The sequence below is a fragment of the Halichoeres trimaculatus genome, unplaced genomic scaffold (genome assembly GCF_033239565.1).
Source record: "Halichoeres trimaculatus isolate MK-OKI-2021-1 unplaced genomic scaffold, fHalTri1.1 fHalTri1_scaffold_3, whole genome shotgun sequence".
In the NCBI taxonomy this organism is placed as follows: Eukaryota; Metazoa; Chordata; class Actinopteri; order Labriformes; family Labridae; genus Halichoeres; species Halichoeres trimaculatus.
Window position 1 is genome coordinate 7,706,187 of NW_027437181.1, and position 12,455 is coordinate 7,718,641.

The 12,455-nt window shown below is 43.5% G+C and overlaps 1 protein-coding gene across 2 annotated transcripts in view; it reads left to right on the plus strand.

The window, feature by feature from the left end:
- The window catches only part of fhod1 (formin homology 2 domain containing 1), a 59,015-nt gene that overhangs the window by 39,621 nt on the left and 6,939 nt on the right, over positions 1–12,455 (plus strand). Inside the window, exons 7-20 of one of the 2 annotated variants that reach the window (XM_074667083.1) lie at positions 68–179; positions 290–384; positions 1,289–1,432; positions 1,513–2,003; positions 2,511–2,618; positions 3,149–3,238; positions 9,135–9,271; positions 9,378–9,434; positions 9,540–9,692; positions 9,813–9,982; positions 10,210–10,836; positions 11,624–11,779; positions 11,868–12,050; positions 12,199–12,318. In XM_074667083.1, coding sequence (XP_074523184.1) covers positions 68–179; positions 290–384; positions 1,289–1,432; positions 1,513–2,003; positions 2,511–2,618; positions 3,149–3,238; positions 9,135–9,271; positions 9,378–9,434; positions 9,540–9,692; positions 9,813–9,982; positions 10,210–10,836; positions 11,624–11,779; positions 11,868–12,050; positions 12,199–12,318 — 2,643 coding nt within the window. The remainder of the gene's footprint in view (positions 1–67; positions 180–289; positions 385–1,288; positions 1,433–1,512; positions 2,004–2,510; positions 2,619–3,148; positions 3,239–9,134; positions 9,272–9,377; positions 9,435–9,539; positions 9,693–9,812; positions 9,983–10,209; positions 10,837–11,623; positions 11,780–11,867; positions 12,051–12,198; positions 12,319–12,455) is intronic. The other variant, XM_074667084.1, reaches the window with a different exon arrangement.

The following is a 12,455-nucleotide window of genomic DNA, read 5'->3' on the forward strand; positions in this document are numbered from 1 at the left end:
TTTGAAGTGCAGAGCAGACCTGCAGCTCCCCCTGGTGGACTGACTGAGAACCTCTCTCCTCCTGCAGTCTCGTCTGGTGGTGAAGACGGCTCTGAAGCTGCTCATAGTCTTCGTGGAGTACGCAGAGTCCAACAGTCCTCTGCTCATCAGCGCTGTCAACACGGTGGACGGGAAGAGAGGTGCAAACACACACTCCTGCACACACACACACACACACACACGTGGAACAGGCGTTGATCAAATAATAGTTTTATTTGTAATTATACAAGTTTGTGTGTGTGTGTTGCAGGTGTGAAGCCGTGGAGTTATCTGATGGAGGTTCTGGAGGAGAGAAACGGTTCAGACACAGAGCTCCTCATGTTCGCCATGACGCTCATCAACAAGGTAAACAGAAGCTAGGTTTCCACCAAGCCGTCTTCAGCTCCTCTTAGAAGTTGGGAATCCAAATATCTGATCCTTACGGTCAGCAGCAGTGTGCAGATAAAAATCTGAACCAGTGTATGACAGCTCAGAGCCAGAGGTTCAGAGATGGATGCAGAGGGAGAGACAGATCGCACAAGAGCACAAGTTTCCTTAGACCTGATGTTTACTGAGTAATTAACATAGCTTACCAGCAGTCAGTGAGTTCCATGAAAACATTTTTTACAACAAAAGTTCACCACAGGCTCGAATACTGAGAGAGACATGTGACTCTCTAACCAGCCAACTGTCCTGGACTCAATTTCAGAATAAAAGCCCTTTGTAAAAACATAGGGAGACACTCTACAAGAAAAAAAAAAATCCATCAGACTTTAAAAATCCTCCTCTGTACTGAAACCATAACTTTTCTGGATACAATTTCAGAATAAAAGCGAGACTTGTTTTATTTTTTTCTGCTTTTAACACACCTTTAAGTAATCCTGAGTCAATGGATCATTTTTCTGTCTCCAGCTGAAATCTGTGTATAAGTGGAACCTGACAGAGCCAGTATGGAACGTGCGACCGCGTGATTGGCAGAGCAGCAATAGAGGCGGGTCTTCCTATGTCTTTAGGAGCTAGAAGTGAATGCTAAGTGAACCTGTTAGCAGTTTGAGAGAGCTGCTGTGTTGCTGGATGTGTTAATTTCTGACTGACAGATAAAATCTTTGGCCTCCATGTATCCATTGAGTATCCATTGTGCGTTCAAAGACAATAACATGAGTACAAGTTTAAATATTTGGGAGCAATTATACTGCCTGGCTATACTGATTGCTGAATCCATAATTCACTGAGGACGTGTGTTTCCTGTGTGTGTGTTTTTGGTTGTCAGACCCTAGCGGTGCTCCCGGACCAGGACTCGTTCTACGATCTGACGGACAGTTTGGAGCAGTTAGGGATGGAGACCATCATCTTCAAACACATGAACAACAAGGGGACCGAGCCAGACCTGAGGGCCCAGTTCACCATCTACGAGGTAAGACCCTGAGCGAGAATACACACACCTGACACCTGACCACACACACTGGTGATGTTCATGTTTGTGTGTGTGTGCAGACGGCTCTGAGGTACGAGGACGGAGACATGGATGACTCCTCCCCTCACCTGCGTAAAGAGAGAAGAAAGATGGCCACTGGCGAGCAGGAGGGACGAAAGAGCCGCCGCACCTCCACCCAGAACCTCCCTGACGTCCTCCCCTCACCTGTCCGCTCCTCACCCTCTTCATCCCCCACCCCGGCAGCTTACCCTGCCCCCTCCACTGAAAACACATCCACCTCCCCTGTCATCTCGCCTCACGTCTCTCCTGCCGCCTCCCCTGCTACTTTCCAAACCATCTCCCCGGCAGTCTCCCCGGCTGTCTCCCCCGTCGTGTCGTCCCCGAGTCCCACAGCTGGACTCGGCAGCAGGGCCTCATCTCCACTGATCTCTGACCCCGGCAGCTCTGCCTCCAGTCCATCTGGATCCCAGAGAGGGTCTCCTCTTCCTCCACACTCGGCTTCTAACGGCTCCATCGCAGCAGAGCAGGAGACAAAGTCCCCATCCAGCCCGTAAGTCCTCCCTGAAAAGGTTTTTTATTCGTCACTTCGCTGGAGTTTAAATCTCTTCCCTGGAATCTTGAAGCAGTGTGTTAAGGACCCGTAGCGAGCAGGATAATTGTCTCTCCTTCAGGGTTTTAGTTGGTCCGGTCCCTCTCAGCCTCTTGACTTTGACCAAGTTTAGACGGGCTCTCTGATGAGGGGCCGTGTTTTATTTGGAAGGAGGTTTTTCTCTGAGTTCAAGCAGCAGGAATGTTTGTTCTCTGTGGGCACATGTTTCTGCTGCTGGGACTCAGAGGTCGTCGGACCCTCCATCTCAAACCAACTCTGCTCAGTCTGAACGTTCCTCTAACCCTGGAGTCAAGAGATGAAAACCTTTAGGTCTCTCCTCTTTCTGGTTCTGGGTCTGTTCTTGTTTCTGGTGACTTGGTGTTGGGTTTCTATCACTGATTCAACTCCTGGTGTTTCCCTCCTCCTCTCTCGTGTCTCTCTCCTGCTGTGATTCCCTCCGACCACCAGGAGTCGCTCTTTCCTCAGCCACCACATGTCCGCTCTGGGTCTCGGGAAGAAGTCCAGACTTTTCTCCAAAAGTAGCTCCATCTCCGAGGAGCCGTCAGCCGCCTGCAGGTCTGTAACACTTGGCCTGACCTAAGACCAGCTGTGTGCCCCCTACAGGCTGAAGTGCACATTACAACCTGTAGATTATCGCTTAAGAGAGTTCGTCCTCTGGGGAGCAGGAAGGAGACAGAGAGAAGTGATCTTTATTAAAGAGAATCACCTCATGAATCACAATTTAATCACATTTTTGATATTTAAAATGTTTGAAATAGAAATAAGTCATGAAATCTTTGCGTCTGTTTTCGTAGCGCTGTCATTCCTCAGTTTTTTGGTGGCTCTCAATCATAGTTGGAACTTGGTGTGTGTGTGTCATTGTGAGAAAAACACACAAGTTGTCACACATATAGTTTCTCTCTAACACACACACATGCACACACACAGAAGTGAATAAACTGGCAGAAAACAATGTTTTGAAACGTTGGCTCTCTACTTTCTCACTACATTCCTGCCTGTTCGCTCATTTTGTGCCTTTGTGTGTGTGTTTGTGTGATCGTGTGTGTGTGACCGTGTGTGTGTGTGTGCGTTTGTGTATATTTCAGCTCTCCTTCCTCAGATCCTTCTCACCAGGAGAAGTCGTCCCAGTTGATCCCGGAGCAGCCCGTCAAGACGGAGGGCAAAACCAGTTTCAAGTAAGTGCAGCAGACTCTACTGGACTGTACTGGTTTGTTTGGGGCTGTACTGGTATACTGTCTGGATACCTTTGATTCAGGATGTAGCTGCATGTTTTAAACCTGTGTTTCTACATTTGATTTGGAGCTCTGTTGTCTGTACGTGTTTGGTCCTGTGGAGTGCTTCATCTCTCGTTCCTCTTTGTTTAGATCACACGTTGTGTCTAAGATGTTTTTTTTGGGTTCTTCCATTTTTTAAAAACATTTTTATACCATTTACAATGTTTTATTTTCACATTGGTTTTGGGGTTAAAAAAAAATCACTCTTTCTTTTTTACATTCTATTATTTTCCCTCCAATTTTTGAAGAGTTCGTGGAAGTTTTTTATTTTTTACTTGTCTGTAAGAAATGAAAAATCAGCCCCACTTCTCACATTTTAAATGTGTATCTAAATTTCTCTTATCTTGATTATTTAGATTTTTTTAAATTTTTACAAAATTTCCCTCAATCTGCATTTTAATCAGTTATCTTTATTTTTGGGATTATTATATTATATTATTTTGACTTTCAATTTTTAAAAAAATACTTCAAATTTTGATTAAAATACTTAACACTTACTTACTTACTTAATACTTAAAATACTTTTTTCTTGACATTTTCTTCTTCATTAATCACTTCAATATTTGAAATTTCTGATTTCAAATGTATGCTTTTCTTAAAAAGCTGAACTATTTAGATCCCTTTTTCTTTTTTTTCTTTTTTTTACACTTTTTGTTTTGTACGGTGGCCTGTAAGTGTCAGGCAATTAGAAAAAGTAACAATGCGAACGGAACTAGAAAAGCACTCAGAAACCACAGCCCTCTGCCAATTGTCATGCATCACTGTAATCCTACTTTAATGTTATACTCCCTTTCAGCAGACTGTCTGCTACAAATTGGTGTTAGTTGCAGGTTTGTACAATAATTTGTTTCGAAATTCTTTTGAAAATTATGATGACCCAGTACATATTCCAGATCTTTGTGTCCAGAATATTGCCAGGATCTGGATTATACCTTTACGTCTGTTAGAAATGATGGTGACCTTGTCTTGTATTGTTTTGCAAAGCAATGCAATTATCGTGGAGCTATATACACATATGGTGAAAACGGCCCTATCTCACAATGATAAAGAATTCTTTAAAAAATACTGGATCCAGACTGTGATCCAGTTCACCTCCAAAATTTAATCACTTCTTTCTTATCCCGTTTTGAACACTTCCTGAAAATGTCTTTAAGATCCTCTGGTTACTTTTTGAGTAATGTTGTTCCCAGACAATAGGAAATAACACGAATGCAAAAGCCAAAAAATAACGGAAGTACAACCACAACGTGAGTTGACAGGTCAGTTATCCAGATGGATACAGAAAAGTTGTAAAAGTAAGTCAATGATTGTTTCCTTTTTTAACTTAAGCTATGACAAATATAGCTATAGTGCTAATGTTATGACATGATTGATTCGTAAAGCTAAGTATAAGACGACACTTTACTGGTAAATATAGAAATATGTAAGTACCACCAAAGGATATAACAAGGTGAGCTACATTTATCATAGCTGTATTTACAATAGAAAACAATCATTTACTTTCACAACTTTTCTGTGTCTGTTTGGATAAATAACATCTTTTAACCTCAGTTTCTTCTGTTGTGTTGTTGCTTTTGCATTCATGTTGTGGCTTTAGCAAATCGTCTGACACCGAACGACTTAAAGAAAAAAATGGTAACAGGTAGATTTTTTTATTTTTGAATTTTTCCATTTTTTAAATAACTTTTTTAATCTTAAATTCTGGTAAATTTCAGTCATAAAGTTATATTTTTTTTCTATCATTTATAAATGAGTGATGTTTTTTCAGAGACTGGAGTTGTGTTTTGTTTTGTTTTGTTTTGTTTTGTTTTGTTTTGTTTTGTTTTGTTTTGTTTTGTTTTTTGTTTTTTTTGTTTTGTTTTGTTTTGTTTTGTTATATAAAGTTTATGAAAGTCTGTTTTCTCTGTCTTTCATCCTCTTCTGTATCTCATTCATATATTTGATCAGTTGTTTTAATCTTTCTCTTTAATCTCTCTTTCCCACATTTTTTCCTCCCTCATCTTTCTCTCCTCTCCTCCTCTCCTCCTCTCCTCCTCTCCTCCTCTCCTCCTTTGTTCCTCCCCCAGCTCTGGGGAGGAGGATGTGTTCAGATGGTGAGTACTCATCTCCCTTCCTCTTCCTCCTCTTCTTCCTCTTTTTTTTTTCTTCCTCCTTTGTCCTAATTTTGTTGCTCAGCTGCATAAAATTGGTTCAGGATATTTTCAGTGTTCTTGACTTTTCATTGGATCTTTGACGTCACAGAGTGAAGGGTGAGTGCTTCAGGTACAGAGATTTGTGCTGCTGACACAACAGGGCAGGATAATTATTTCATATTTAAGTTTGAATACATCGTCCTACTTTAGATTTTATGCAGCTGAGCTCTTCCTCAGGTGTTATGGTTGATTCCAGGTGTGGTCCGAGCAGAGAGGATGATGGGAAACGTGTGGATCTGAGTGTTTGTGTTCGGTGGGGTTTAACAGTGACATGATGGACCGGATCTCGTTATCTCTCTCAATATCGTGTGTATTTTTAATCCTGATGGGAAGTTTTCTTCTTTTTTTTTCTCAATCTGTGTTTGTCTGAGAAGTTTTTCAAAACTTTTTCAACATTTTCTCAACAAAGTTCACAAAATATGTTAAAAGAAAGAGCCCAGGGTTTACAAATACGACAAACTACCTTCTCCTGAAACGCCTGTCTTTGCTCCTCTGTCTGTGAATAGCCATGAAACCAAGGCGGACTAAAAACCGTGGATCTGTTTTTTGTCTGTTCCTTGGTTTTCTGTGTCCATGCATGTGTGTGTGCTCAGCTGTGTGTTGTTTCCCTACAGCTCTGATGAGCGTAATGTAAATCCAGACAAGCCGGTTCTGAGGAGGTTTGAGTAAGTACTGATGCATGCTGGGAGATGGAGACTGGGCTCTGCTGCTGTGTGTGTGTAGCCTGGGTTTTTTGTGTGTTTGGAGCTTTGATAATCTGATCCTGTTGGAATATTTGCTGCCGGGTGTTTTTGGGATGAAACAAACAGCTTTGGGTGAAGTTTTGAAAATTTGTCTCTTAAGAAATCAGACCCAGATTTCAGTCCAGGCCTCTGTCTCTGCAGAATTTGTAGTTTTCCCTGCACAGACAACCTCCTCTGTCCTTTGTTTTCTCCTGTCTCCATGTGTCTCCTGGTCCTGGTCTGGGTCTATTGTTCTCCTGCAGGACTTTTCAGAACAATAGGAGCTCATAAACTGCAGCAGAGCTTTAACGGTGTGATTTTTCTGGAGGCGGCTGCAGCTTCTAAACAAAGACACAAAGTCCAGACGGGTTATTACAGACCAGCAGCTCTGGGCTCCTTAGACCTGGACCAGGCCTGGTTCCAAAACCACCATATCGGACCGAAGTGAACCGGTCAAAGGGGGAGGAAAACAGAAGGCATTTTAGTAAAATCTTTCACCATCTTTCTGTCCTTCTCTGAAGTTTTTCTTGAACAAATTGCTCACATAAAATCCAGATTAAGGAGATAATTTTACGAAACAAAACTTTTTCCAGTTTCAGAATTTCACATGTTGTCTTTGCATCATTTTTAAAGTTAAATATGAGCTTTAAACGACTTCAAACCATCAAAATCTGCAAAGCAACTAAACTCCTATGGAGCTAGGGTTGTGAATTCAGAGATAGAGCTTGCAGCTAATTGCATCAATGAAGCCCCAAAATAAAAACAAATCATGTTTTTCTCTCTCTCTAAATATAAAACAGTTGAACATCACTCTCCAGAGACTTAAAGAGTCGTGTAAACACACAATGCTGCTGCAAAAACGCTCAGAGGAACAGTAATGTTATCAACAGGCCCTGATGTGGACGTAGACTCGCCCTGAACTGAAACCTTTTTAAGGATAAAGGGCTAAAAACAGCTCCAGCTCTGCTCCAGGGAAAAAAGAAAACAATGTAAACCCTCCACCTTCGCTCAGCCGCCTCCTCCTCGCTCCTCTTTGCTCCTTTTCGTTCACCCACAGCTGAATAATCACTAAAACACTACAGGAATGTGTGTGTGAGTGTGTTTGTGTTGGGTTTGAAGATCATATTAAAGTCATAAATCAGTGTGTGCGTGTTTGTGTGTGTGCTGGGCTTGAAGGTGTGTGGGTTTGTAGTTTAGGGTGAGGTCTAATCGCTGGTGTGTAATCTGGTTTGCAGTGAAGAATCATGATTTGAGTGATTTAAGGTTTGTGGGCTCTTTGTGGTGTTGTGTTTTTGCTGTTTTGTATTCTTGAACTATGTCTTTGAATTCCTGCAAGGAGTTTTACCTGGTTATAAAAAAGACTGAAACTCATCCTGATGGCTTTAAATGATGTATAAGAGTAAACGAGACCATCTACAACAGGATTAAAAAGTTCTGCGTTGTTTTCACTTTCTGGACTCCTGCGAGGGGTTAGGTGCTAGATGAGGGGATTTAAAGCATCCTGCAGGAAAATCACCTGTTTTTAAAAAAACATTTGAAAACCAGGTTCATTCATTTGATTAGGCAGTTAAAGAGAAACAGGAAACATGCGGGGTAGAGAGGAGGGGAAGATCGACACGCAGCAAATAGTTGAGGTCAGGATAAGGATGCGCAGATCCAACTTTCCTGGTCTTGATACCGGTACCGGTATCTAGGCTTTGGGTATCGAGTGATACCAGTGTGAAATAAAAACCTGTATGCTCTACTGTTGGATAAGACTGGTAATTGTTCGAGTTAAAGAACAAATGTTTAACAGCAGTTTGGTGAAAACAAAACTTCAAAACTTACAGAAAGGACAATTCAATTGTAAATTTTTATACCTTGTTGACTAAATTATAGTTTAGCCTTAGGTTCAAGCTCAGACCGATCCCTTCCTGTCGATACACGATCCAGCCTTGAGGGGCTGAATTGGGGCAGACGACTTAAGCATTTGTCCATGGGGTGTGTGATACCGTTTTGGGGGGATTTATTTATGCACATAGAAAGAAAAAGTATAGAAAGAATTTGTACTTCCACCTTTGTCCACAGGGGGCGCTTAAAACATCACAAACCAAAAGTTCCTTACAGGAGCTTTAAAAGCCGCATAGAGAAACAGACATGATTTAAGCCCCCTCACTCGTCACATTAGGTCAGACTTTTTAACTTTTTTTATCTGTCTTACTTAAAGGTGAAGTCTTTTCTTTTTTTTCTAATCACAATTTTATTTCGTTGTTTTTTTCTTGCACGAGATGTTTTAAAGCCAACACATGAGCTAATCCAATTTTTTATGACTCGTCTTTTGAGAAAGACTTTTTCTCTTCAGACAAAGTTTTTGGCTAAGTTGTAAGTTGAGTTAAATCTTTCCAATTTTACATATGGATACACTAAAGTTACTATCTTTAAATTCTTGTGCCGACTCGTGAGAGTGACATTTGCTCGCTGACTAAACCTGCACATCCTTTTGTCTGATTTTTTTTTTCTCAGCAAGCGGCTGCATTTGACTTCATCCTGACAATCAGTCTCATGTTATAGTTTCTCTGTTAGTCTGTTTTGAAAAAGTGAGCCACAGTGAAATATTTTGTCTCCATTCTATCGCAGTCATCTCATCTTTAACGCCACACTTTACAGCCAGAAGAGAAACAAAGACGATCATATCAGACCTTATATATTCAGCCTGTTGGATGAAGCAGAGAACAAGTTGTCTAACTAGATTTGTTAAGAACTGGAGCAGTAAATCTTCAGTTAAGCGTCTTCGTCACTTCAGCATCATGTGACTGTGACGTCTGTTTCACGCCGAGACTCCCAGGCGTCTTCCTCTTCTTCTGCAGACCTGATCTGATCCCAGTGTTTCCTCTTCCTCTGCAGAGACACGTTCCTGCGCAGCCTGGCCGCCACTCAGTGGGAGAAGAAGAGGAGGAGCAAACACCTGGCCCGCCAGTCCACGTCTGATGACGTCATAACTCCGAACCTGAAGCCTGCAGAGGAGCCTGGCCGTGAAGAGGGTAAAATCTGAGGATTTGGCTTCATGTTTCTTTATGCAGAAATAACCTGTGAGCAGAGATTAAACAGTACAACCAGTGTCTGTAACTTCTGCATCTTCATCCTCAGCTCTGACATCCGGCAGCTTGGACGCAAACGGACACTCAGACTCCCAGAATGACCCAGGTGAGAGACTACATCTACCCACAATCCTTCTCTCCCTCTCTGCGAGTTAATCTGTGCAGGATTCATGACTTTTCTCTGACACAGAAAGATCTTTTCTCTGTGCAGCGTCCTCGATCCAGCGTCAGTGCAGCACTCTGTCCAATGACAAGAAGTTTCTGTTGGATATGCTTTACTCCAAAACCTCGTCCTCTGCATCTCTGAGTCCAACCGGTTCAACTCCAGACACCAACGAAGAAGAAGGAGGCAGCTTTCTTCCTGGTAAGAGCCAAACAAAGACCAAAGATTGCATAAAAGAATGTTTAGCAGAATATTTGTTGTGTTTTTCATCATTGAAATTTAAGGCAGAGTGAGACCTCTGTTTGTGTGTTTTCCTCTCAGGTGGAGATCCGGGGAGTCGGGGCCGTGTGTTTGAGCGCCTATCCAGCCTTAATGCGCGTTCAGCAGAGCCCTCAGGTCCCAGTGAGAGCAGCGCCTCCCGCAGGGCGGAGCTAGAAGGGCTGGAAGGATCAGCACAGGCCGCTCTGGCTCGACTCGCTGAGAATAAAAAGGTTTTGATGAGATTTCTCAGATTATTTGACTCTTAGTGCAAAAGTAAAAATTGCAACACCTAAAAGCTGCAAAGTAGAATCTGAATTTCTGTGCATTACTATTTTGTATGATCCTTCAGGTCCTTGAAGAAGTTACAAAACCCCCAGACTGTAAAACTTCTCTGCAGCTCAAATGTAAAACTGTTCGTCTTTAAAGCGTCTTCATCAGTCTGATTCTCCCACATCAGAACCGGAGCCTCCGTCAGCAGAGCAGCATGGACATCGAGAGCCACGCCCGCCGTCTGGAGACCACCCAGATGACTCCTCTGGGCCCTGGAGGTCCGCCTGACGCCTGGGAGCAGCTGCAGCCGAGCGCTGCCGCCCTGCGCATCAAAGACCTGGACTTCTCCGACCTCCTGGACGAGGAGGACATCGACGTCTTGGACATGGACACCTTCGACTCCTCCACCTCTTCCACTTGTTACTCCGGCATCCCTCCTCCTCCACCTCCTCCTGGCATGGCAGGACTCCCACCACCACCCCCACCTCCTCCTCCACCTCCAGGCATGGGAGGTCCTCCTCCTCCACCGCCTCCTCCTCCTCTTCCAGGCGGCCTCTCTCCTCCTCCTCCTCCTCCTCCTCCTCCTCCACCTGGTGCTCCTCCTCCTCCTCCCTCTTCCTCCTCCTCCTCAGGTCTCCAGAAGAAGAAGAAGACGGTGAAGTTGTTCTGGAAGGAGCTGAAGCAGTCCGACCAGCCTCAGAAGTGTCGCTTCGGCCGGGGGACGGTGTGGGCGTCTCTGGATAAGGTGGTGGTGGACACGACCCGGCTGGAGCACCTGTTCGAGTCCAAAGCCAAGGAGCTGCCGGTGGCCAAGGTTAGCTGAGGGGGCTGAAAACAGATGCATTGTGGGAAGAGCTGAGCAGCAGGGGTACAGTCTGGTATTTCTGAGCGCAGGCTAAAGATAACTGTCGACATTTCACACCATGTTCGTCAGGTTTTTCCCTGGATTCTGTCTGTGAGGCCTCAGCAGACACCTCAAGCTGTGTTTTTCATATTTATATTAATAGTTCAGTGAATGTTTGAGGAGTTAAAGAGATGATTTAAATCTGAAAGACTGATTTTCACACTTTAAAATGCCTTTAAAGAAGAGTGTGCTGTTAAAATTTAGCTCTTTCATACTGGATTAAACAGTTTTAATGCTTAGAAATGTTTTTTTTTCTCTAAATTCTGTCTGTCAGGGCTCATCAGCTGCCTCAAGTTGTGTTTCCTTATTTATATAATATTCCACTAAGTTTCTGAGATTTAAAAAGAGACATTTTAGTTGGTTTACAGACTTTGTTGAAGACTTTGAGACTGATTTTCCTTCTTTAAAAGCCACTTCCCGATCTAAAATCCTAAATACTAATACCATTAATACTTATTCTGAATTAAAACTTACTAAAGTAGCATGTGCTGTAAAAATTAGCACATTTTAAAAGCCCTAAATAAGGTTTGCCAGGCTGTTACTGCTGTTTGTTGATGTGATACTCATTTCAGCCACCAGAGGGAGTAGCAGCATGATCTAAACAGCACAGAGTGCATTCATGATCCACTCAAGAGAGACAGCAGAAAAACACTCTAAGTACTTTGATTTTATTTATTCAGACATGTTTGTCTTGCAGAAAGGACCAGAGACGAAGAAGTCTGAGATTCTGGTTCTGGACTCAAAGAGAAGCAACGCCATCAACATCGGTATGACCGTCCTGCCGGCCGTCCACGTCATCAAAACAGCCATCCTCAACTTTGACGAGTTCGCCATCAGTAAAGAAGGCATCGAGGTAAAGACTGTGACGTCCTGATGCTGCTTCAGTTTCTTTGAGGTGATCTGAAGCCGATGTGATCGTCCTCTCCTGTCCCTCTGAGCAGAAGATCCTGACCATGACGCCCACAGAGGAGGAGAAGCAGAAGATCCAGGAGGCTCAGATGGCCAATCCGGACGTTCCCCTGGGTACGGCAGAGCAGTTCCTCTTCAGCCTGGCCTCCATCAGCGCCCTGACCCCCCGCCTGCAGCTTTGGGCCTTCAAGCTGAACTATGAAGCTCTGGAGAAGGTGAGACAGATGTGGAAGTAGGATGAGAGTGAGCCTTCTTACCTCATTCCTATCTTTGTCAGGAGCTGTGCAGAAACCCTGAGTGTACATATCCAGGGCAGGTTGTGATGTTTAGATGTTAATGTGGTGTTTGTGGCGCCCCCTGTAGGAGATTGCAGAGCCGCTCTTTGACCTGAAGCTGGGCATGGAGCAGCTGGCATCCAATCAGACCTTCAAGAGGATCCTCGCCACGCTGCTCGCCATCGGGAACTTCCTGAACAGCTCTAACGTAAGGACAGCTGACTGACTTTCTGCTCCTCTGGGCTCCAAACGATAATCACAGATTATTTTGTTGTTTCTTTAAACACGGATCACAGATTAAAGTAGATGACAATCAGATACTGAGTGTGTGTGTGTGTGTGTGTG